Below are 26,612 nucleotides of genomic sequence, written 5' to 3'. Positions count from 1 at the left end.
ACTACTGTTACGACATTCCGCCTGGATGCGAGAGGGATGTTCTGCAATTGACACCATCTAGTGAATGACGTCAATAGAAGAGCATCCCTCTTGCAGCCAGACAAAGTTGTAACAGTAGAGGTATGAGTTCGAACCCCCATTGCCACAAAGTTTTTATTCTCCATTGTCTTCTAACACTTTTCACTTGGTTAAAACAAGATTGATGTCAAATTTGTGAGAAAAACGATACATCAAGTAGGTATTTTCTATTTTTGTTATTTGTGTTTTTGTTTACATTTTAACCTTTAAAAATAAACCAAACAAATATAACAAAATACAACAGTATGTATGTATAACTCCTTGTCTATTCATGCACAAAACTTGAGTAAAGTGCCGTAACAATTTACCTGCTGTAATTTTCAATGAGAACTCCATGCTTGGCCCCAGTCTTTGCCAAGCCGTAAGTAACAGTGAAGGCAGCATCCATTAACATGACATCACTGATGTGACCATCCTCAGGTCGGATGTACGCCAGAAAACTGTCCTTGATCAACAACCACCTGGAAAATCCATGGACAGAAAATGGTGAGAATTTGGCTGGTCTGATGGCGAAAGACGAAAAGGCAGATCCAAAAAAAAAAAACATTTAAAAAACATGGATATGACCTATGATCAAAGAGCTGAAAGAAGCTGGCCTAGCCTGGAATAACATCGGTGTCCATGCAACAGAAATGGAGGACCTTGGTGATGCCTAATGGTCCCCATGACTTGACCAGGATTAAGTATGAAAGTAAGATGAGGATTTAATATTGTAATAATGTCAAGGAATTGTGAAAATGAAATTTTAAAGAATATTAAATGGGGAAAAAATAGACAAAAACAAAACAAACAAATGGAAAGATAGCAAACAGACAAAAAAGAGTGAGGGAGGTCATGGGACAGTATTGTTTGGAGGTCAGGGGTCAGTGTTGTATAGGTCAGAGCTGAGTATTATATGGAGATCGGGGGCGAGTATTGTATGGAGGTCAGGGGTCAGTATTGTATGGAGGTCAGGGGTCATCCAATCTGAAATTGAGTGTCATACCACAAGACCACATCGGCGCACAAAAATTCAATCAAACTTGTTAAAGAAAACAAAAAGCTTGTAGCCAAAATAAATACATGGAAAATTATTTAACCCTACTGAGGGCAATTGTTCTGTGTCAGGTATTTTTTTTTTAATCTGTTATATTTATTTTTGTTTTTACAATTATGAAACCTATATCTATAATCAAGAAATAGAAAAAATAATAATCAATTCACAGACCTTCCAATCAATTAACTGATCACTTGAAAGACGCACGCTAAATGTGATCACGTCCTTCAAATGGATCCATTCAGCATTAAAGTGGATGGAACAATTATGAAACCTATATAAGTGTCAGGTTTGTCAGATGGATGGATGAGGGGAGACTGGTATTAAGGGTGAGGAAAATAAGAGGCCAGGTGCCCAGAAAATAACCAACCGTTTGTTCCAGGTTCCAAACAGATGCAGGTTCTGAAGGCCGCCACAGCACTGGATCTTTAACCGTCTCCCACCAGAACATTTCTCTACCATCCCTTCTTTGCCTTTGATACCCAGCTTGTGGATGAAAGACACGTTGCTGACCTCCAGGAACTTCAGCTGTTTAGAATATATATAAATATTTTTTAAGCAGTGCTTCAGAGACATTAGGCGAATTGTCCTGGTTTCTATTACATGAAATGGACATTAGCAATTGTTTTGGATGGGACACTAACTGTTTACCTCATGAAGTTTATTTAAAAAAAGGAGAGAAAAAAAGTGAGATTTGATATAGTGCAATATCCATTAAATGTGCTCAAAGCGCTTTACAAGGGGTCCTGACCAACAGCAGCACATAACATAGAGAACAAGACATGCCGCCTGTTAGTCGATAACACAATTTTTTTCCGACAGAGACAACACTGTTAATGGCCAGGTACTCATTGTACACCTGAGTATGTGAGTAAAGAGCCTATATCTTGGACTCAACTATGCGCCGAGCAAGGCTCAAACCCAGGACCTCCGATCCGAAAGTTAGTGTCATACAACAAAAGGACATATCCCCACCATGGTGGACGCCTGACACTTATCTCACTACACAATGAATGGTCTCCCCTGATGAAGAAGATTGATGGCATTGTGGGTCGGATCTAAATATAAGCGTCGATTGAAGACATTCTTATTCCGACAGGCTTTCTTTTGATTATGTGTATAATTAGCGTTGTTCGTGTACTGTGTTAGGGCTTCATTATTAAGTTAATCTTTGTTATGCGCCCAGAGCCCTCCTGATGAAGGGATGTTTGGCGCACTATAAATCTATACCATTATTATTATTATTATTATATCCAGACTGGCGTTATTTATAATAAGTTTTTTAAAAATACCTTGAGATTATCTATTTTCTTCTAAATGAATTCTGTAATAATTTCGATTTGACCCTGCTCTTAATGATTAAACAAATTTATTTAACACTCACTGATTGCACTTTTTATACTTTTTAAAATATGGAGTACAAGTGTCTGAGTTCATTTATCGAAAAATTTTTATACCTTAGTCAAAGCTAAACAGCCTTTATGGGTTGCCAGGGAATAAATTCAATGATATGAAATTTCAAAGCAAAAGTAGCAATTAATAGCTTAACTCACAGTCTCCGGGTGGTTCCGATATGGCTTGCATTTAAGTAAATTCTGTAAGTACTGTTCTAGCTGTTTCTATAATCAAAATTGAAAACAAATGGTTGAATAGAAAAAATCAATCTTAAATAAAAAGGTGAACAACATTATTTTGATGAAAAACATACTTGCAATGTTAATAAAAGGGCAGAGAAACAAATGTCTAGGAAATAAATCTCAAATTTTCATCAACTCCTTTCTCTGACAAATCTTTAGAGTTTTTTTCAAAAAGGCAGGGACGTTAACAATTTATTATGAAAATGATGTCAGCAAATATTTGTGACAATCCAAACAGATTCGAGATTGGGAAAAGGCTGCTACCAAGAAAATGACCTCTTTCAGGGAATTTCACAAAAATGAGCTTTTGGTAGTATAGTCTACTATGACCAGATATCTTCATACAAATAGAGGGGACAGCGAGTCATTTCTCCATTTTGAATTTCAAAATAATTCATAAATTGATGACCTATAAAGGTTCAAAATCGTGCTGATATTTTCATTCAAAGTGAAGCAAATAACGAAATTACACAAGTGAATACTAAAAAAGTATTTTATATCAATTAAAAGGAAAGTCTCTAATGTTTTTTAATTTTTAAAACTTTAAAGACATTTTCAAAATGAAAATTTTCTTCTCTCTCCTCTACATCCAACTCTTCATCTTCAAATAATTTTCTTTGACTGGGATTTGGCCATTACGAGGGATTGGAAAAAATCCAGATGGACAGGAGAATTACCCTTTGTAAACTATGGAATTTCCCTCATTGCTTATAAATTAATAAATACATAAAGAACTACAAACATTTTTACAGCCGATTTCCATGGATTTACCATGATCAGTGTTACTGGCTAGAAAGCATCTCTTTTAGCGGAACCATAGCGTAGAAAACGGGGGTAGTGGAAATTGAGCCTATGAAATGGCAATAAAATCAATTAAAATCCCTTTGATATTTTATATATTTTGATATATGCAAAGCAGTACAGTGAGATTAACTGACCATTCGTTGTGGAATGTTTTCCTCACTGACCAAAGCCTCAGGACGAAGAGGCAATCTGACAGACGTTTTCTGTTTCTGAATTCCCCTCAAATCAGCGGCAATGGTGCGTCTCCTCTCTGTAAGACTGGCAAAAAAAAAACAAACTATATTTGAACATTTTAGATGGAAGTTTCATGAAATAGGAATTGTCTCAATGATGCTCCAACATGCAGGAGCACTGGATGAGACAAGAGATTAGTGAGGCTGCCATGACTGATAATGAAACATTTGCAGCATCGACATTGTGAGACATTTGCAGCATTCATATATTGAGACATTTCCCTGACCAACAGCAGCATGTAACATGTAGAATGATACATGACCCTCTATGAGGCGATATCCATTTTTCCGACAGAGACTATACTGTTACTCAGGTACTCATTTTACACTTGAGTACGGTGAAAGAATGTGAGTAAATAGCCTTTTCCAAGAACTCAACTATGCACCATTCGGGACTCAAACTCAGGACCTTCTGATTCTAAGGAAAGTGTCATACCAACAGACCACATTGCTGCATTATATCTCAATAATGAACTCAAAGGTGTCCTCAGAGTGGAGAGACAAAATTTGGTAAACTGGATCATTTGATGACATTTTCTTTATACAAATAGAATATTGTTATGAACAGTCCATAAAATAAATAAATATGAATATTTATAAAGAGCATTTTCCACGGCTTTGCCGTGTTCAATGTAAGTCAAATGCTTGATTTATTCCCCCAGCAGACCATATAACCATATTTCCATTTCATACAGTACCAGTTGCCTGTTAGACACCCTTTTTTGCACTAACACCCTCACAATATCCATCACTGGCTAGAGCTACCAGGTACTCATTCATACCATGATGGAAACAGAAAATAGTTGAATTGGAAGTTTAGAACCGGAAGTGAGAAAGATGTGACATCAAACTACTGTTCCTTATTAAAAGCATCATTGATTTGCATTAGTTTGACTATTTCTCCCTTGTTGTATTTTATTATATATACATTATTCAGACCTGTAAATGGTTAGTGAAAAATTTGTCTGAACTTTTTGAACACACGAAAATAGACACAACAGGACAAAAATATGGATTAATTAATAAACACAACACAGATATGACATGTCGAGTGACTAGTCAAATCCTGTCACTTTCCCCAACTTATAACGAGGTCCTTATTTTATGGTACCAAAAAAAAAAAATCCCAATTATTTGAGAGAGTACCCACATTTGTGGGCCCAGGTCTGAGATAGTTGTAAAATGAAAGGAAGAGAACAATTCCCACCCTTTTGAAGGTTGTGTATCTAGTGCTAGACATGGGAAGCTGCGTATCTTCGCTCCTGTTTTTTTGTGTTAAATTTTTACGCTGATTCTTTCGTTTATTTGGATTAATTCTTATAAAAGAAGAAGAAGAAGAAGAAGAAGAAGAAGAAGAAGAAGAAGAAGAAGAAGAAGAAGAAGAAGAAGAAGAAGAAGAAGAAGAAGAAGAAGAAGAAGAAGAAGAAGAGGAGGAGGTGGTGTGGTCCTGTGAGAGCTTTCGAAGAAAAATAATTATTTCCCATTATTTTTTTTCCATCTGACATTTAGATGGAACCAAAGAATCCAAGGGATGGAGAAACGAGGGACGGAGAAATGCATGTGTGTCAGTAGCAGCTATGTGGTCTAGTGGTATGACACTCGCTTTCGGATCGGAAGGTCCTGGGTTCGAGCCTCGCTCGACGCATAGTTGAGTCCTTGGAAAAGACTCTTTACTCACATTCTCTCACCGTACTCAGGTGTAAAATGAGTACCTGGCCGTTAACAGCGTTGTCTTTGTCCGAAAAATTGTAATATCGCCTAAAAGGCGTCATGTCTCGTCCTACATGTTAAATGTTGCTGTTGACCAGGGACCCCTTGTAAAGCGCTTTGAGCACGTTAAGTGGATATTGCGCTATATAAAAGCTCTATTTTTTAAATTTTTTTTTTAGCAAAATAGAGAGAAACGGTCCGGTCCGATACACTTCTGTGCGTGCTAGTTATTTACTGACTAGGTGTGTGCTCAACGACTCGTGCGAACTTCGCGACCCTCTCTCGCTGCCTGTCGCACAGTAGGCAGGCAGTTAATACATCCACGTTTAGCAGAGCGTGTAGGTGGCATGATAATATAGCTAACTGATAGGCGGCCTAGTTTTGTTTTGTCTCTGATGCGACAAAAAAAAAGATTTTTTAAGTCGGCGTTTGAAACGGAATAAAATCTGATTTTTTTCGAGGAATGAAATAAAATTATTTTATTTTATTTTTTGTTGGTTCTGTTCTTTGATGTTACGAATTTCATTTTTACTATTATCTTTTTTTTTTTAAATACTTGCACTTAACAGAATATATCGAGCAAAATCTAACTGTCAGAAATCCGACAATAGTCGGAAGATTTACAGGCTTGATTATTAGAATCATTATCAGTTATCATCGTCATCATCATCATTATCTTGGCTAAGAAAATAAAAACTCAGACTTACTCCCTTTTAGGGAAATGTAAATGGAGTCGATACTTGGTTCGAAACAATGCCAGATGCTCATAAAGTTGTCGGAAATGTTTGTAACGACGATAAATGGTCCATTCATATTCTCCATGCTTCACTTTAATTGTATACCTGTCAAAAATGCAATAAAAAATGGACTCCAGGAGAACAAGACATCAAACCTGTCAACTTGAAAATATAAAAATTTGTATTATTTGGTAGATAAAAATTGTAGTCGCTATTGTTGATTTTAAATATTTTTAAAATCAACAATTTACCCTCACAAGGATTAAAAAACATTTCAAAATCATTAAAATTACATAGTCTGACATCAACTTTCATTTACAATAAGTTGTAATAACCACAAGATGCTCATTATGTTCTGACATTGAAGCCAAAATTTCGTCATTTTACAAATATTTCGTAATAGTAGGGATCTCTGATACATGCTTCTATACAAAATTGAATCGTCACTTCAATTAAAATGAAATTCCTTAGAAGAATCTATGATTGTATCCATGACATTTTAATATTGGTTTGGTCATAGTTTGTTTGTTTTGTAGCATTATCTACAATTTCATTCTCAAGTCAGTAATAGTAATAAGAAGAAGAAGAAGAAGAGGAAGAAGAAGAAGAAGAAGAAGAAGAAGAAGAAGAAGAAGAAGAAGAAGAAGACGATTATTATTATTATTATTATTATTATTATTATTATTATTATTATTATTATTATTATTATTATTATTATTATTTTTGGTTGCCCTGGCTTGGGATCCCTTGCCAAGCAATTTGAGCACATTTAGAAGTGGATGTTGCATTATATAGAAGCTGAAGATTTTTGTATTTCTTTTTAGGAGATCATCCCTTGAAAAAATGGGAGTGACCAGCTATACAAATGGCAAACATATCCTTTCCAGTAAAAAAAAAATTTTAAATAAATATATATATAAATAAATAAGATTAAGATCTGTGCTTAACGTTTCCTTACAGATTGGGGTTGAGAATTTTAAGAGCTGCTTGTCGGTCAAACTCTGTGATTTGCACCAGTACTTTTTGTCCTGGAATCCAGCAGTTGTCACGTATGTCTGAGAAAGGTATTGGCTGCTGGAATATACTTTCAAAGGGTACAAATTTCTGAAATGATTCTGTAAAAATAAAAAAATAAAGAAAATAGTATAAAAAGCCTTTTTTGTCAAATAATGAAAGAACAAGTCTTCATTGTGAGAGTGAAAAACAAAAAAAGAACTTCTCTGGGTGGCCTTGAGAACAACAGTTCAAAGAAGGAATAAAGACTTACCGTGGGTGTCTAAGACCACCCCCACCCCTCCCTTGATTGCAAATTAATAAACAAATATTGTAAAATGTACATCATTTGATAGATTTAGCTTACCTAACACTTTAGAGATAGAACATCGTACAGGTTATTTCAGTGTCAAGATAGATCATAAATAGATGCCTTTATATCACTTTTTAAACATCTTTATATATGGATATATCTTGACATTAAAATAACCTGTCTGATGTTCTTTTTCTTAACTAAGTATGAGGAAGGGTAAAGTATATCAAATGATGTACATTTTACCATATAGATCTGAACAAGTGTGTAAGAAAAATACAAGGAAAAAAAACATCCCAAAAAATCAGTCTGCCTCAGCTGGGGGTCGAACCTCAAGACTTTCTGATTACCGTTCAGACTTGTTACCATTACACATTTTACCATATTTAATGATTTTCCATCTGGGTAAACATTTTGGGGCTGGTCTTAGTCAACCACGGTACTCCAAACCAGACAGTAAAGGTGAAGCAATCCTTGTATTACTGACCCCTGCCATTTTGTGGCCTTGTGCTATCAAACTCGCCTTCCATCCTGTAGGTCCCGGTCCAAGACCCCGTGTGAGCAGCACAAAATTAAGTCCTAAGAAAAGGCTCTTTACTCATATTCTCTCACTGCACTCAGAAGTAAAATGAATACCTGGCCAAAGTTACAGTATTTTCTTTGTCAGGGAAAAAAAAATGTAACTGCGCATTACTATAAACAACAGTGTTGTTGTAGAATCCCACATTTCTCCCTTAAATTTATTATCGTAGTGTTTTTATGCACCTCCGCTGACGGTGTATCTTAACGGATCATTTTTATACACCTCCGTCATGCATGCACATCCTGTATCTGTATGGTTGGTGCTGAAGAAACCAATGGTCTGGTTGTATTTCAGCAGCGTCCTCATTGGGTGCGGGCCCATGTCAGTCGGGCCTTGAAATCGTTTAGGTGTGGTGCCATGATGACCAGTTCATCCAGCCCATTCCACTCCGAGATAGTTCTAATGAAGAAAGAATTTCTGTAGTTTTGTGTTCTTGTCTGTGGGATTTTGAAGCAGTTCGAATTGTTTGTGGCGTATCTCTCAATGGGGTTTTCGGTTATGTGGTTGGCAAAAGTGAGTGCTCGGATTTTCCTTTTGTTTGGTCGTGGCGTGAAAAAGGAGTCTGCCTTTATTGATTGTATTTGATCGGTTATAATCTTGAACATGAATGACAGACGGGTTTCTTTTCTTCTTTGTTGGAGGCTGATGAGGCTTCTTTCTTCTAACATTTTTGTCATGCATCCTGGGGTTCTGCTCTTATAGTTCCCAGTTGTGAACCGGGCGCCTTGTCTCTGGACTCTCTCAAGTTTTTGAATATCCTCTTTCAGGTAGGGGTCCCAAGCAACTGCTCCATATTCCAATTGTGATCTCACAAGTGCGAGGTAGGCGTTTTGTTTGCATAATGTTGGGGCGTGGCTAAGATTTTGTCGGAGAAATGCGAAGGTGCAGCTTGCCTTTTGGGTTATTTTGTTAATGTGTTTCCCCCATTTCAAGTCCTTTGAGTAGGTGATGCCGAGGTATGGGTTATCGTCGACTTGTTTCAGGACGGTGTTGTTTAACTTGTAAGTCTCATTGTACTTTTTAGCTGTGCTGAGGATGTAGCATTTGTTTGCGTTAAATTTCATTCCCCAATCATTAGCCCACTGTTTGAGACTATTCAAGTCCTCTTGTAGCAATTTTTGATCATTTGCAGATTTTATTGGTCGGTATATTAGACAGTCGTCGGCGAATAACCTAATCTGAGATTTTACTCGTAGAGGTAGATCATTGATGAAACAAAGGAATAGTATGGGTCCAAGCACCGTTCCCTGTGGTACTCCTGATATGACTGGACATTCATCCGATGACGTGCTGTCTAGGACTACTTTCATGGTACGTTTTGTGAGGAAATTACAAAGCCATGTGTGTAGAGAGCCACGAATTCCGTAATTTTCTAGTTTCTGCAGGAGTTTTTGGTGGGGCACAGTATCAAATGCTTTGGAAAAGTCGAGGATGCCGATGTCTGCCTGAGTGTTGGCATTCTGGAGTCTCAACAGGTCATTTACAGTTATTAGGAGTTGGCTTTCACATGAGTATCCTTTGCAAAACCTGTGGTTCAGGTTAGTTAGGATGCCATTGTTCTCAAAGTGGTTCATCATGTTCTTACAGATTATATTCTCTAATAGTTTGGATATTACAGACGTCAGTGAGAATGGACGGTAGTTCTCTGCTTTATTTTTGTTGCCTTTTTTTAATACAGGAGCGATGTTTGCCTTCAGCCAGTCATTAGGGAGAATCCCGGTGTCAACCGATTTTTGGAAAATTATGCATAATGAGGGGGCCAAACTCTCAGCACACTCCTTTAGCACTGTGTTGGGGATGTTATCTGGACCTGACGCCTTAGATGGGTCGACGTTTTTCAGCAACTTTTCAACTCCTGAGCTGTTTATGTTGATATAAGTAAGAGATTGGTCACACCTCTGTGATGTCAGTCGGGTGGTTGTAGCGTGTGGTGGTTTATCCCACCCAATTTCATCAGCGATATTGTGTTTCTGTATTTGGACATGGCGAAAGTTATATTGTGACATCTGTAGGATGTTTTTGTTAATAAATTTATATAATAATAATAATTTCAAAAATCGAAAAATAAAACCAGAAAATAGAAGTTGCAAATTGAAGGTAAAATAATGTTTTAGAAAGACCTAGTTAAATGTTATGAACAGTCATGTGGCTCTGTAGCGCAGCGGACAAGCAGTCAGACTCTAACCTTGAAAGTACCGGGTTCGATTCCTATTGTAGACATTTTTTTCATTTTTAAATTTACTTTATTTTTGTTTGCTTTTTTTTCTCTCTTTTTTTTTTCAAAAACTTTTTATCATGTTTTTAAAAAACTTCGATTTTAATTTTCTAAAATTATTTATTTATTTGAGATCAGTATTTGTGTCCCATGTTTCTTTTTACTTTTGATTTTTATAATTATTGTTATTATTCTTTAATTTCTTGTCATTGTATAAACGTACATCGGTAATCACTAAGCAGCGTGCTAAACTACAATCTAAAACTATTTAAACCTCATGGACGTATGCAGCAACATTTTCATTAATTTACCATCACCGTCAACGGAGGTGCATAAAAACGGTGCGTTTTTGTACACCTCCAACGGAGGTGCATAAAAACGCCACCATTTACTATTGTCTAATATTATGTCCCTTGGTAGAAAATAATGAATTGTCTGATTTCAAGCAATCGCCTGAGAATGTAAAGGCCTGACTGGTACTGGTGGTGGCATTAGTAGTAGTGGTAATAATGAGTGATGATGATGATGATGATGATGATGATGATGAACTTTAAAATAAGTCATTTTTTCAGAGCAATTCATAATCAAAGTCTTGTGATTGAGTGTAATTCAAATTTTAAAATCAAAACTAAAACTTTTCTTCAGACTTGAGAACTGAAATTTCATCCAAGTAGTCGATGGATAACAATCTCATAATCTCAACCCATGCCCATAATAATACTATCTAATACTAATACTCATGTCATATCATTATACCATGTTCCGTGTGAAGTTTACTGAGGTTAATGTGTGCAATTTCAACCAATATGGAGAAAAAATGAAGATAACATGTATATCATACCATGATGGTGATTTCCCTGGCTGTAAGCACCTGCATCTGTTAAGTCTTCCTCATCCAGATTATCTGGTGTTTCGGGAATAGGAGACAGTTCGGCAAAGTCAGATTCAGCATCAGAATCATCATTTCCAATTATTGAAAACGATCGTAAGAAATCCTTTGTTGTGTCTCGAACACTACACTCATCACCACCACCCGATTCCATTTCCTAAGGATATGTTCGCATTTTATTTCAATTCAATACCATTCCATTTACACAACTGACAGGATACACACAACACAACGTTTGTCTTGTTGACAAACTTGGGTTAACTTTTACTTGGAAGCAGTGACACAGAGGGTTGCCAGGTAATTTTTTGTCGTGGGGCCAGATTTTGACAAGAAAAGGACCAAACGAGACGGTTTGGGGCCAAAATACGGAAAATGTTCACTAAACGTTACAGAATGTATATCCGAATACAGATAATCATACAAACATGTGTGAACAATAAAGAGGAGTGAACTTACGTGCAAAGGGGGTCGTATGCATGTTGCCAGACTCAGATTGTACATATCCAAAGAGTTGCCATAACTGCTCTTGGTGAAGGATGGTTGGGGTGGGTGGTCTTGGTCCACAAAGTGTACAGTTTTGCCCTACCTAACTCCAACGAAATTTTAAAGTGATTTCTTCCATTGTTTCAACTTGGGACACATTTTCCTTATCACAGACCTGAGTGATCCTGTGCTTTTCGACGACATTGTGGTTTCCGTAGCTCCTGATACTAATTTTGTATATTTTCACCGCATGTCATTCCAATTAATCACAACTTATATGAACGAACGAATAATTCTGAAATAAAGTTCTATTTACGTTTAAATACATTCAAAGTGGAAAAGAAAATAAAGTATTTACATTTAACTTAAATATTCGTTATCCAATCTACAGGAATTGCTGAATGCACTCTTCCTGCTGTTCCTCATCCTTCTCATCTGATTTGGTGTACAACACCTTTGTGTTATGGAATGCAATCATCTTGCTTGTGGCCACAAAATCTTTACAGTATTTGGATCGTTGCTGAAGATGAGATTTGATCCTGATTATTGCACCAAGACAAAGTACTCCCATTCGGTTGCGGGGCTTTGTTTTTGTGGCAGTTACCAATGAGAAGACACGCTCGATGACTGCATTGCTGCTCGGTACAATGAGGCAATTCATCACATATTGACCTAGCTCTTCAAATCCAGGTGTTTTCATAACTCCAAACCAAAATTTATGGGTGTCACTTGGGAGTTCTGTGGTTTTGAAAGCTTCCACATCTGCTGACCAGTCAATAAAAGTGAGACGTCTGTATTGATCCTCTACCAAATCTGATTTAACTAAATGAAGGAACAGTAGGCTGCTGAATGCAGGTTTGTCCACTTGGTTAAGGACTTTTGCTGGACTAAGCTGACTGAGTCCTTTGAACATGTCCTTTGTCGATGGAAGTCTTAGTTTGACTTGCTCACAAGCAACCTCTAACATGGACAGGTACCTTTCTTTGGTGTGACGCACCCTTTCCTCCACGCTTTGGCGTTGCTGTTCATTGGCTACAAACTCCAGTACATATTTACTACATTCATTTGTGAACGTGTACCCAAATTCCACGAACAAGGCAGTTCCATTTTTTTTCAATCATACAGGCATTTGGGGAGTGGGAAGGCGCGGTGTTAAGTGCCGACCGGACGCAACCCCCCTCTCAATTTCCGAACTCCAAGTCATCGCCGTCCGTTGTCAGATTCCTTGCCTCGTGTAATTAATCAGCACTCAGCACATGCAAGCTCATTGCAGAGACAGGTCGAGGAGGGTTTTGGTGTCAGATCAATGTCTCAAACACTCGAATCAGTAATACTACGAATATCGATGTGTGCATGCACATATCAGTTTTCATGATGTGGATAAATTGAACAAAATTCATTTTGAAGTAAAGGCTATGTAGTTGGGTTCGTTTGGGGCAATCGCTCTCCAAAAGGGGCCAAAAAAGGGCCAAAGGGCCAAATGATATATGGGGGGGCCAACTGTGTTTGAAAAGGGCCAAAAATCTCGGATTTGGTCCCAAAAAGGGCCAAAATGGCAACCCTAGTGACACAGAGTGATGATGAAATTGCCAGAACGTTATGAAAATGAAAAGGTGCCAAATACTAAGCTGCCCAATCGGTGGGTTTTGGGAGAAGGGGTTGGTTTATATTTTCGACAAACTTTTTACATTTAGATTTTTATTCATATTAATTTAACAAAATTCTAAAATCACAAATAGAATCGTGACTTTTTTTAAATCAAAGCTTTCTAAATCAAAACGATTGACACTGATCCAAACAAGAAACGATACAAGTTGTATTAATGTCATATAATATGGCAAACTATTTTGATCTCGGTCCTCAGTCGCATGAAGAGGGGATTTTCCACTCACTACTCACCCTGCTCACACTATCGACCGCCGCATAACTTTCCCATTGTCTATTAATTATTCACATCCGTAAAATGTCTCGCCATCTATATTATTCACTGCCCTAGAGACCATCATGCTTGAGCTAAATGGAATATGGACTCGATTAAACCATAAACACCCTGACGACATGTATAGATACAGAACGTTAGTTCCCCTTGGGACTAAAGGTGGGGGAGTGGGGAGGAGGAGTAGAGGAAGACAAATTAACTGTGAAAAGGAATAGGGTCTATAGTTTAGTAGAAAACTCATACAATTAATTTGCCTACCAGGATAAAACGTACCAACACATGAGGACGTCATGGGTGGGAGGAGGAAGAGTAAGATGAGTTATTGGTAGTGGTGGTGGAGGGTGAAGGGGAGAAGGATCTTAAATGCATCAAACATTAGTCAGTGCAAGTAAAGCGGGTTTCTTTGCTGAAATGTAAAAGGATGTGCGGCTATGTGGTCTAGTGGCATGACACTCGCCTTCGGACCGCTGGGTCCAGGGTTCAAGTCTCCTTTGAGTGGCGCAAACTTGATTCCTTAAAAGAGGCTCTTTGCTCACATTCTCTCACAGTACTCAGGTGCAAAATGAGTGTTGTCTACGCCAGAAAAAAAATAGTTTGAAATAATAGGCGTCATGTCTCCTCCTACAAGTAGTGTATTGCTGATTAGTGACCCCTTGTAAAGCGCTTCGAGCACGTTAAGTGGACATTGCGTTCGTAAATGTTCAAGTTGGGGTCTCTCTCTCTCTCTCTCTCTCTCTCTCTCTCTCTCTCTCTCTCTCTCTCTCTCTCTCTCTCTCTCTCTCTCTCTCTTGTTTTGTTTTGTTTTGTTTTTTGTTTATAGTATTTTTTTTCTTCTTTTTTTATTTAAAATAAGACCAAAATAACATATCTCATGCAAGCTTTAGAGAGTCCTTACATTATAGTCCCTACCGCTTTCATTGTAGCCCCTACCGCTTACATTGTGGCCCCCACCGTCTGTAACCAATACGACGGAAAAGGATGCTCAACTAAGGTTAAAAGGCTGAAAGTCCAGCCACCTACTAAGACGGTGTAATTCATGGCTATTATCATAGTATATCCTGTTTCTCATTTATATCTTCTCCGTCCTCAGAGCAGTCAACGCCTTCACGCTGCCGTCAAGCGCTGCACCGTGTTTTATGCGTTCAAAAGGCCAGGAATTCTCCATGACTTGGTGATGTCACTGTTTCATCTGGCAGCTTGTTCGATTCCGTGGTAGTTGAATTAGAGAGGAAGATTGTGTATGGTAAGAAGTCAAGGCTATCAAGGGTGTGAATGCCCTGTAACAAGTGGATGATGACACAGTGCTGTGCTTGCGTGTTGTCATTGTCGAATTATGACAACTGAAGTTTTCTCATTAAATAAAAAAACAGGAACAAACAAACAAGCTACGACAAAAAGAAAAAAAAAAACAAAACAAAAAAAAAAAAAACAAGTTACTGAGAGCACCATAATATATGGATAGAATCCGGAGGAAATACTGCTACGACTAATGGGGTTGGGGCTCGTATACACACTTTTAAAGTTTAGGATTGGGAGGTCCTGGGTTCGAGTCTCGTTCGGCGCATAGTTGAATCCTTGGAAAAGGTTCTCTACTCACATGCTCTCGCCATACTCAGGTGTAAAATGAGTGCCTGGCCGTTAACAGCGTTGTCTCTGTCAGAAACACATAATTGTAATATCGCCTAACAGGCGTTATGTCTCGTTCTATTTGTTAGGTGTTGCTGTTGGTCAGGGGACCCTTTGTAAAGTGCTTTGAGTACATTTATTAGTAGATATTGCGCAAAATGAAAACTCAAGTTGTTGGGGGTTTTTTTTTGTTTTTTGTTTGTTTGTTTTTTTTTTTTGTTTTGTTTTTTTTTTTGTTTTTTTTTTTTTGTTTTTTTTTTTTTTAATGTGTGGTTTGGGGTACTTGCTACTGCTCTTGTGAAATCTATTCTATAAGGGACCAAATATTTGTGAAAAGGGATTTTTGGCCTGGTACCAAACCTCTACAGCTTCTAATGGTGCTCACACTACTATGTTATGACATCGACCCAATCAGCAGCAGCTTCTAATGGTGCTCACACCACTATGTTATGACGATCGACCCAATCAGCAAATTCTTTACCGCATTTGTGCACCGTCGCAAACCGACTCGGAAGCTTCGTCACAACATACCGTTCAACTAGATGCTCTGTGGTTTCAGGCTCGTTATCACAACGGGTGCATGTGCAGACTAAACTGTATACCCTGACTTTGTTAAGGAAGACAACCGCATTCCTTCACCAACTAGACAATAAAAAATGAAAACAAATTTATGAAGGGGGGGGGGGGGCGATGACGAAGAAGAATGAGAAGAATAATTGTCTAAAAGGACTAAATAATTTAATAAACAAAAACAAAACAAAACATTTATTGATGGCCATCCCACTTATCCAAGGTAGGTAATTACTCATCCATGATAGACATTAAATTTAGACTAAACCATAGATACAAGGGGGTCCCGATTGCTCATTTTGGTAAAGCACTCGCTTCACAATCAAAGGGACCGAGGTCGATCCCGGGTGCTGTCGAGGTTTTTTTCTGACCCCACTGTCCACCCAGCAGCGATTGGCTAGCTGGGTCTGTTAGATCTGGTGGAAAGTACTTTGCGCTAGATTAGCGTCACATTCAAAGGGCAGCAAGCAATTACTGTTGTCCGTTTCACGCTATAGACTACTTTTTAAATATTTTTCTACAAGATTTCCAGACCTGTGTTCATAAATAACAATGTGAAATTGAATGTAAGCTTCCATTATTATTATTATTATTATTATTATTATTATTATTATTATTATTATTATTATTATTATTATTATTATTATTATTATTATTATTATATCATCATCATTATTATTATTATTATTATTATTATTATTATTATTATTATTATTATTATTATTATTATCATCATCATCATCATCATTATTATTATTATTATTATTATTATTATTATTATTATTATTATTATTATTATTATTATTATTATTATTATTATTATTATTATCATCATCATTATTATTATTATTATTTATTGTATTAATATGTTATTAGGTTTATTTTTAGCTATAAACTTGGTCATAACATGAAAAACGAAATGAATTTCGATTGAATCGAAGCGGACGGTGTGGAACTGCACGATGAATAAGTTGGGCGCTGTAATAATTGATTGATTGAATGAATAAATAGATAAACAAATGGAGGAATAAAGGAATATAAATAACTATAATATAGGTGTGTGATAGATAAATAAATAAATAAAATTGAACAGCTTTATCACGCTTTTCCAGTCACTTGTCGTGCCCACAATGTGCTTCCCAGTGTTCCATTTATTCTTCTAGAGGGGAGCCATATTATGTTATTATGTGACCCAGCGCCTCAAAACACTGTTATGTCGGGTTGGTTTACATGCTGGAAATCTTTAATAGTGAAAATATATACAGGATTCGCCTTGAGTTTATAATTATTTGTTTTATTGTCAATGATGGTTTGAGCCTTGTGACTCGCAGAAAACTTTAATTTGATACGATATCAAGTTATCAGGATAGGCGGCAGCGTGGCTCAGCGGTACGGTCTTTGCTTCGTAACAGAAAGGTACCGAGTTCGATCACTCGCCGCTGCGCTGTGCGGCCTCGAGCAAGTCACCTCGCTCTAGCTCAATTTGCGGCGCTGCACTGAGGCTGACGCCTGGGTTATTTCAGTCTTCCCTTGGAATAGACCATAGAGACAAATTTTCCCTATGGGATGAATAAAGGGAATTTATTTTATTATATTGTTCATTTAACGATTACCTACGTTCATAACCTACGGCGACTGACGAACGACGTGGTAGAAAACGAAGATATGTCGATGACACGTCATTCGTCGATCGCTGCAGGTTGTGAACGTAATCGTTAACTTGCTTAAAGACAGAACGAAGATGACGTCACTCAGGCCTTTATTATTGTTTTTAGCCATCCATTTTTATGAGTACCTAATTCTCACTAAACTGTTTTAACCAGACTATAAACGTTCAAGGTTACACATAGTTTTGTGTGTTGATCCGTTATATTTCTGGACGGCAAAGTTATGAGTTTCTTAGCCAAGCGCACACTATCTATACTTACTCATCCGAACCAGCGACCAGCTGAGCTCTAGCCTTTCGGTCTTGTGCCATGACGTAGAAGTTAGACGTCTTAATATAGTATCCGAAAATGTCAACTTTAAATTCATGTTTGACATCAGGATAGTAAGACACAATATCCAGCATGATACCGAATTGAGCTGTTGTAGTCACATACCCTATTTCCATTTCAAACAGTATTAGTCACCTGTTAGACGTCATTTTTGTACTACCACTCTTACAATATCCGTCACTGCCTATAGTCAGTGGGTACCCATTAATACCTGGGTCGAGTTGGGTAATGTGTGTATAGAACCTTACCCAAGGACACGACGTCTGAACCAAAAGTTTCCATGATTTTACTACCACTCATCAACCACAGACCAATAATTAATACTGCTTAACTTCATGACACGACGAGACACCATACCGCTTGAGGACCGAGCCACACACACACACACACACACACACACACACACACACACACACACAAACACACAAATAAATAAATAAGTAAATAAATAAAGAGCACTTTTTTCGGACTTTATTGCAGGCAAGATATGAAGTGAATAGAAAAGTGCCAGAAGACAATAGAGAATAAAAAATTTTTTCGCGGCGGTGGTGGGGTTTGAACCTGCGACCTTATTGGTACGACAACTCCGCCTGGCAGGTGAGAGCGTGGCTCTACCGTGTGAGCCATCCACGAACACAAAAATATTCGTTTCAAACTCAAAGTCATTACTAGATCCCTCTCTCACCCACTTCTTGAGACCGCCGATTCATTCGTACACCACCATCGCGAATAATTTTGACCAGCAGTTAAGCTTAGTAGCCAATATTCTCAACACAAACATATAACATAGAAACGATTGAGACATTGAGTATGCTCCGGTGTATGGGGTGAATTTTTTTAATTCAGAAAAGTGAGTGGAGCAGGCACTTATATTGGTAACAACAAGATATGAAGTGAATAGAAAAGTGCCAGAAGACAATAGAGAATAAAAAATTTTTTCGCGGCGGTGGTGGGGTTTGAACCTGCGACCTTATTGGTACGACAACTCCGCCTGGCAGGTGAGAGCGTGGCTCTACCGTGTGAGCCATCCACGAACACAAAAATATTCGTTTCAAACTCAAAGTCATTACTAGATCCCTCTCTCACCCACTTCTTGAGACCGCCGATTCATTCGTACACCACCATCGCGAATAATTTTGACCAGCAGTTAAGCTTAGTAGCCAATATTCTCAACACAAACATATAACATAGAAACGATTGAGACATTGAGTATGCTCCGGTGTATGGGGTGAATTTTTTTAATTCAGAAAAGTGAGTGGAGCAGGCACTTATATTGGTAACAACAAGATATGAAGTGAATAGAAAAGTGCCAGAAGACAATAGAGAATAAAAAATTTTTTCGCGGCGGTGGTGGGGTTTGAACCTGCGACCTTATTGGTACGACAACTCCGCCTGGCAGGTGAGAGCGTGGCTCTACCGTGTGAGCCATCCACGAACACAAAAATATTCGTTTCAAACTCAAAGTCATTACTAGATCCCTCTCTCACCCACTTCTTGAGACCGCCGATTCATTCGTACACCACCATCGCGAATAATTTTGACCAGCAGTTAAGCTTAGTAGCCAATATTCTCAACACAAACATATAACATAGAAACGATTGAGACATTGAGTATGCTCCGGTGTATGGGGTGAATTTTTTTAATTCAGAAAAGTGAGTGGAGCAGGCACTTATATTGGTAACAACAAGATATGAAGTGAATAGAAAAGTGCCAGAAGACAATAGAGAATTAAAAATTTTTTATTCTCTATTGTCTTCTGGCACTTTTCTATTCACTTCATATCTTGTTGTTACCAATATAAGTGCCTGCTCCACTCACTTTTCTGAATTAAAAAAATTCACCCCATACACCGGAGCATACTCAATGTCTCAATCGTTTCTATGTTATATGTTTGTGTTGAGAATATTGGCTACTAAGCTTAACTGCTGGTCAAAATTATTCGCGATGGTGGTGTACGAATGAATCGGCGGTCTCAAGAAGTGGGTGAGAGAGGGATCTAGTAATGACTTTGAGTTTGAAACGAATATTTTTGTGTTCGTGGATGGCTCACACGGTAGAGCCACGCTCTCACCTGCCAGGCGGAGTTGTCGTACCAATAAGGTCGCAGGTTCAAACCCCACCACCGCCGCGAAAAAATTTTTTATTCTCTATTGTCTTCTGGCACTTTTCTATTCACTTCATATCTTGTTGTTACCAATATAAGTGCCTGCTCCACTCACTTTTCTGAATTAAAAAAATTCACCCCATACACCGGAGCATACTCAATGTCTCAATCGTTTCTATGTTATATGTTTGTGTTGAGAATATTGGCTACTAAGCTTAACTGCTGGTCAAAATTATTCGCGATGGTGGTGTACGAATGAATCGGCGGTCTCAAGAAGTGGGTGAGAGAGGGATCTAGTAATGACTTTGAGTTTGAAACGAATATTTTTGTGTTCGTGGATGGCTCACACGGTAGAGCCACGCTCTCACCTGCCAGGCGGAGTTGTCGTACCAATAAGGTCGCAGGTTCAAACCCCACCACCGCCGCGAAAAAATTTTTTATTCTCTATTGTCTTCTGGCACTTTTCTATTCACTTCATATCTTGTTGTTACCAATATAAGTGCCTGCTCCACTCACTTTTCGGACTTTATTGCAGGGAAACATTTATACCTAACACCGATCCGTTTGTTGTTAATTTCTTACTTCCGCTTCCGGCATCGCTTTTGTTGAACTTAGAAACTGACATTCGTGTGAGATTTATTTTCTAGGTACATTTAAATAATTTGGTTTTGTAACAAAACTTTAGAATTTTTTCAGCTCATTTTTATCAGTAACCATTGATCATGAATTTTTTTTTGTTTTGAACTGTTTTTGTTTTATTTTAGATTGTGCTTTCATCAAACGTTTTAACTTAAAAAGTGCCTTTCGACATGCCCGAACCTGAACACGAAGAAGAAATCAGCAGAAAACAGGTTTTTAAAATTTTAGAATCAGTGCGAATGTTTTTTTTAAGTTGGTGGCTCAATTTTCCCAGTTTGTCTTTTATTGTTAGAAATGGTTGCTTATAAAACTATGTAAAATTCAGTTGAATTAGATCGTACGTCTCGAAAACAAACCACTGCCACTGTGCTTGAACTTGATCAGAGATGTTTTCCACTTTTACTTTTAATCAGTCTTCTTACTTCTTAGTAAGCCGTCTTAGGTTAGCAGGGTCGTAATCTTAAGGTCAACCGTTTTAGCCCCGGCTAATTGATCTGACGCAGACGTCAACTGAGAAAATTGGTTTGGTCGGATCGTGGTACCATCAAACAACAGGCAATAGAAAACCTCTAAATAGGCAAGGTAGTCTAAACTGCAGAATCTCCAGTCGGCAGTATGATAATTTATATTCTTGGTCATTTAAACTTAAGGTTGCATTTTATAATTTATATATCATTTTGATTGTCTTTTCCTTTACGAATCAACGTACTAATGTTTTGTTGTTTTTTTTTGTTTTTTTTTTTGGGGGGGGGGGGGTTGTTTGTTTTGGGGGGTGGAGGGTGGTCACGTTTCAGTTTCAAATTCAAAGAGAAACAATTTTTTTTTCATACTGGTATTCATGTTCATGGAGATTGCATCCAAAGTCGAAGAGAAACTATAATTTGTCCAACAAAGTAAAGTCAAGATCTCTAATCTTAATTTGAGCACATTACCAGCCCTTCTACTTATGATATCGAATCCAGATTGCATACCTCTGGAAACGTTTGGTGGCAACCAAAATCTTGTTATGAGTGTTTACTACTTTAAGTTAAGATTTAGAGTGGTAAAAGCAAAATTGCAAGAATTCAATAATCACAGTGATTTCTGATGCCCATATCTACTTTTTTTTTCTCCTATAATTCATTATACATTCATCATTGTATTAAAGTAGTAATGCAAGAGTCTTTGGTGTACTATACCTTCATTAGAAGTTTCATATTAAAAAACAAAAAAAAAAAAAAAAAAAATTGAGCTTTTATACAGCAAAATATCTATGTAACATCTCAAAGCGCTTTACAAAGGGTCCCTGCCCAACAGCAACACACAATAACATGTAGAACGAGACATGATGCCTGGTAGGCAATATTACATTTTTTTCTGACAGAGTCAATGCTGTTAACGACCAGGTACTCATTTTACACCCGAGTACAATGAGAGAAATTGAGTATAGAGCCTTTTCCAAGGACTCAACTATGTACTCGCTCGAACCCAGGACTTTCTGATCTGAAAGCGAGCATCATACCACAAGACCACATAGCCGCCCTCATTTGATTTTATGGGGAAGAATGGCATTTACCCATTTAGAATTGGCTGGGTGTATTTTATTAATTTAAAATGCGACTATGTGGTATGACACTCGCTTTCGGATCGGAAGGTCCTGGGTCCAGGCCGGTGCATAGTTGAGTCCTTGGAAAAGGCTCTTTACTCATATTCTCTCACCATACTCAGATGTAAAATGAGTACTTGGCCATTAACAGCATTGTCTTTGTCGGAAAAAATTGTAATATCGTCTAACAGGCGTCATGTCTCATTCTACATGTTACATGTTGCTGTTGGACCCTTTGTAAAGCATTTTGAGTACATTTAGTGGATATTGCGCTCTAGTTTATTAATTAAGTTATGGCTGTGAAATAGTAATAATTATTCGCTTTCGTTTCAGGTGTTTGGGATGATGGTGCTGTCAATGTCAGGATTTTCGTAAAAAAAAAAAAGGTTCCAGAAGAAAACTTTCCAAGATGATGGTCAATGATCAAATGATCCTTGAAGAGGATTATGATGAAAATTATGAACCAACTGAGAATGGTACCACATTTCTTTATCATTTATTTTTGATATATATTTTTCATTCCCCCTTTCCCTCATCAATATTTTGACATTCTTGTGCTTTTGGAAGTAAAATCAACAATGTTTAAAATGCAAATATTTTGTTTTTAAGTCCTTCAGAGCCATAATGGCCATGGACCAGGAGTTTATCTTGATTTCTATAGTGTGAAACAGTCAATGGCAATTGCTTGCTACCCTTTTCACAGGATGCAAGTCAATTGCAAAGTACTTTCCACCAGATTTAACAAACCCAGCTACCCAATCACAGCTGCATAGACAAGGCGGTCCAAAAAGAAATTTTGACATCACCTGGGACCTTTGCATGAGAAGCGAGTGCTCTACCTACTGAGCTACCAAGACATCCATAAATGCATGTACTGTTATGGAAAAAAAGTTTGAAAAGAATCTACATTATTTTTTAGTGTCACCTCATAGAACATATTTACCCTAAGTTACATTTAAAAAATAATTCTGTATTCTCATCTTTTAAATGTGGTTGATAAAATGATAGAGTAATTTTATTTTTTTGAAATGATATATATTGCTTGCCATGTATTTTGTGCGCCTAGAGCTATATTGTATGGGACAGTCGCATCATCTACTAATAGTTACTGGTCTGATCACAGCCAAAACTAGATACACTCTATGGGGCCTTTGTTTTTTTTCTATATAACAGTCCCCCTGTCATCAGGCTATAATGATATGCAGATGTTGGTGTTAATCAAAGGCATTCCTTTCCCATCTTTACCCCAACCGTTTCCCCATTGGGTGGGGAAGTGATGTTGCTTTTACGTCATCAAAGAAATTCCTTAACTGACCGTCTCACCAGTAAGACGGCAGTTCTCCCGACTATGCTGTCTTTAAAGTAATGGATACAGTTAAGATACTGCTATTTACTACAAAGATAATATTTCCCACATAAAAACGGTCAAATTTCACCCATATCTACAATTTGGAGCATGAAACGGAAAGGCAACTAGTAGAATACTGCTATTTTACTAGGAAGAAGTGTCAAACAGTTAAGTCAGATTTAGTGTGTGATACACACAGCGAATCACGTATATATTATTAATTAAAATTTTCTTTAAAAAAATAAAAACAAGACTTTTCCTAGGTTAGTCAATAAAAAAATCAAAATCAATGTCTTTTAAGGAGGGCAGAGTGTTTGAAGTGTTTGGCCACATGAGGTTCTATTTGGTCACTTTTGAAGTCTAAATTGGCTTCAATGAACGAACCTCACACACACACATACATACATAACGCTAACACCTCCAACCCGCCCCCCCCCCCCACCCCCCTTCTTCCCAACATGCATTCTCAATACGATGTGAACTAGTGAGGTGGAGTCTACATTCGTTGTGCTTTCTTTGGGTCGCTGGACAGTTGCTATATAAATCAATTACATTATTATTACAATCAAATCATAAAGAATATCTGTTGAGCAACCTTGATTATGGATGTCAATGCCATATGTTTAATACTTAATGAGGATGTTATAGGATCTCTTTTTCATGATGAAAAATACAAATTTAAGTATTGAAAAGGTTTTCTTCCAAATTTGTGCATTGATTCATCGCTTTAGAAGCAATGAAACATTTTGTCTTCCTATTCAGTTTGTACTTTTCTGTCATCACTAACACCATGTATCACCTTTTAAAAAAAAATCTTCTAGAAATTATTGAATATGCCCAGTCCATCGGGATCGATGTGAATTTGGAAAGTCACTTATTGTGGGTGGCACGGGAAGGAATCGTCGCTCCATTGCCAGAAAACTGGAAACCTTGGTGAGTACTTTTAAAGCAAAAAGCAAGAAGAAAACAACAAAACTTGAATATAATGCATTTTCCACACTAAACATGCTCAAAGTGCTTTACAAAGGATCCCAAGCTGACAGCAACATGTAGGTCAAGACATGATGCATGTAAGGTGATATTACTTTTTTTTTTCAGAGACAAAGTTGCTAACGGCTAGGTACTTATTTTACACCTGAGTGGTGTCTGGGTGAGATGATGTGAATAAAGAGCCTTTTCCAAGGATTCAACTTTGTGTCAATAATCGTGAGACTCTAATCAGGACCAAGAGGTCCCAAGATGAGTGTCCGACCTCAAGACCTCAAAATGGTCAACAATGAAATTTACAAAAATGCATTTGACTGTAGATTCACTTAGCTGATGTCCAACAAGATATCAGCTTCAACAAGGAAAATGATGTTCCCGTTTGTATTCTCTCATCATACTAAGGTGCAAAAGGAGTACCTGGTTGTTTACAGTGTTCTCTGTTGAAAAAAAATATTTTGTGATATTGCATTACAGTCATACATGGTCAGTGTTGGTATTGGCTTGGGACCCTTTGTAAATTGCTTGGAGCACATTAAGTGGATCTGGCGCTCTATAATAAATGCTCAAGTGTTTGGGTTTTTTTCTTGTTTTTGTGATTGGATAAACTAACATCTTATCCAAATGATTGTAAGCAATTGCTATTTTTGTGTTTCACACTATAGAAACTGGGATAAACTCCAGCCCCACGAGCTTAATGGCTCTGAGGGACTACTGCTGAATTCAAGAGAGTTAAATGAGTTTTTCAAACCCCCAAAAATCCCCAAGATCTTGTTTGATGTTAGATTTTTATAAGTTTTTTGCTATCATATATCACGGTTTCAATCAAATATTTTGTTTTATTTTTCAGCCAAACCCCAACAGGAGATGTTTACTATTTTAACTTTGCCACAGGAGAAAGCATCTGGGATCACCCTTGTGATGAATACTACAAGAAGATGGTGTCAGAGGAAAGGAAAAAGTCTGTCATGGATAAAGGTACCGATTAGATCATCTCTTAAACTCCAGCAGAGTATAGTTTTATTCATAGCAATGCCTTTTAATAATTGATATAGATTTAGGCTAATTGATGGAATTTAACAATTTCAGCTTTTTCACGGTTTGCTTCCAATTGAGATCACCCATTTTTGGATTTCCTTTGATTTCGATTTCTTGGTTTTGCAGAGGAGAGAAATCTGCTGAACCGAATCCAACCACTGAAGGATTCCACTTTCCCGAGGAAGCTGACTGGAAAAGTCTACTGAATTCTTTTCAACCTGTCAATCCCAGTTTTCATAATAGTAAATTATGCTGAGACAGCCCTTCTATTCCTTTTTGATTATATTGTTTGCCACAAACATTTTCACCATTTCATGGAGCAATTTTCCTCCATTTTTACTTATTTGTTTAATCATTTTCACCTGGGTAGGAGGACAACACGTCATGTCTAAGTGATGCTAAGTTGCTAGAAGATGTGGACTGTAAAAAGTTGTGTACAAAAATATAACAGCTTCAAAAAGGAACAAAATACCAAACACGGAACGTTTCAGGCTCAACACCCTTCTTCAGCCAATTACAAAAACAATAAAAACATAAATACATTACTTGAAATGTAGATAGATGGAAGAGGAATATTTGTTACATCTTTTCTATTTGTTGGCTGAAGAAGGGTTTTGAGCCCAAAACGTTCTATGTTTGGTATTTTGTTCTCCTTCAAAAAGCAGGACACTTGTCTTCAGACTGATTGGTCCTTGGTTCGAGCCTTGCACAAAGTTGAGTACTTTGAAGGGCTCTTTACTCATTTTCTCTCACCACACTCAGGTGTAAGATGAGTACCTGGCCGGTAGCTATCAGAAAAAAATAATGTAATAGCGCCGCACATGTGTCATGTCTTGTCTTACATATTAAGTGATGCTGTTGGCTTGAGACCCTTTGTAAAGTGCTTTGAGCACATTTTGTGGATATTGCTCTACATTTAAGCTCAAGTTTTGTTTGTTTTTTGTTTTGTTTTAATTAATAAAGCAAGAGAGTTCCTGTCTTCATTAGATATATGTTAGTAATATACCATATTGCTATTAATTAACAAATTAAGAATTTTAGTGTCAATGGGAGCGATCTATATTCATGATT

The 26,612-nt window shown here is 37.4% G+C and overlaps 2 protein-coding genes across 7 annotated transcripts in view; one reads left to right on the top strand and one right to left on the bottom strand.

Moving 5' to 3' along the window:
• LOC144968197 (phospholipase D1-like) overlaps positions 1-11,515 on the bottom strand; it is a 28,655-nt gene extending 17,140 nt beyond the window's left edge. The window contains exons 1-7 of the mRNA XM_078906305.1: positions 11,181-11,515; positions 7,194-7,350; positions 6,206-6,340; positions 3,690-3,813; positions 2,668-2,733; positions 1,485-1,642; positions 387-539 (exon numbers count right to left, since the gene is read on the bottom strand). Coding sequence (XP_078762431.1) covers positions 387-539; positions 1,485-1,642; positions 2,668-2,733; positions 3,690-3,813; positions 6,206-6,340; positions 7,194-7,350; positions 11,181-11,382 — 995 coding nt within the window. The 5' untranslated portion in view covers positions 11,383-11,515. The remainder of the gene's footprint in view (positions 1-386; positions 540-1,484; positions 1,643-2,667; positions 2,734-3,689; positions 3,814-6,205; positions 6,341-7,193; positions 7,351-11,180) is intronic.
• Positions 11,516-20,533: 9,018 nt separating this feature from the next.
• The window catches only part of LOC144968196 (uncharacterized), a 45,727-nt gene continuing 39,648 nt past the window's right edge, over positions 20,534-26,612 (top strand). For 2 of the 6 annotated variants that reach the window (XM_078906304.1, XM_078906303.1), the window contains exons 1-4: positions 20,538-20,594; positions 22,505-22,647; positions 24,341-24,452; positions 25,354-25,481. In XM_078906304.1, the coding sequence (XP_078762430.1) occupies positions 22,581-22,647; positions 24,341-24,452; positions 25,354-25,481 (307 nt within the window). In that variant the 5' untranslated portion in view covers positions 20,538-20,594; positions 22,505-22,580. Of the gene's footprint in view, positions 20,799-22,504; positions 22,648-24,340; positions 24,453-25,353; positions 25,482-26,612 lie in introns of all 6 variants that reach the window. The other 4 variants (XM_078906301.1, XM_078906298.1, XM_078906300.1 and 1 more) reach the window with 4 other exon arrangements.

The sequence above is a fragment of the Berghia stephanieae genome, chromosome 3 (genome assembly GCF_034508935.2).
Source record: "Berghia stephanieae isolate SIO BIC M18660-M18661 chromosome 3, UCSD_Bste_1.3, whole genome shotgun sequence".
NCBI classification, from domain to species: Eukaryota; Metazoa; Mollusca; class Gastropoda; order Nudibranchia; family Aeolidiidae; genus Berghia; species Berghia stephanieae.
The sequence above is the reverse complement of the archived record's forward strand: the minus strand, read 5'-3'. Positions and strand labels throughout refer to the sequence as shown.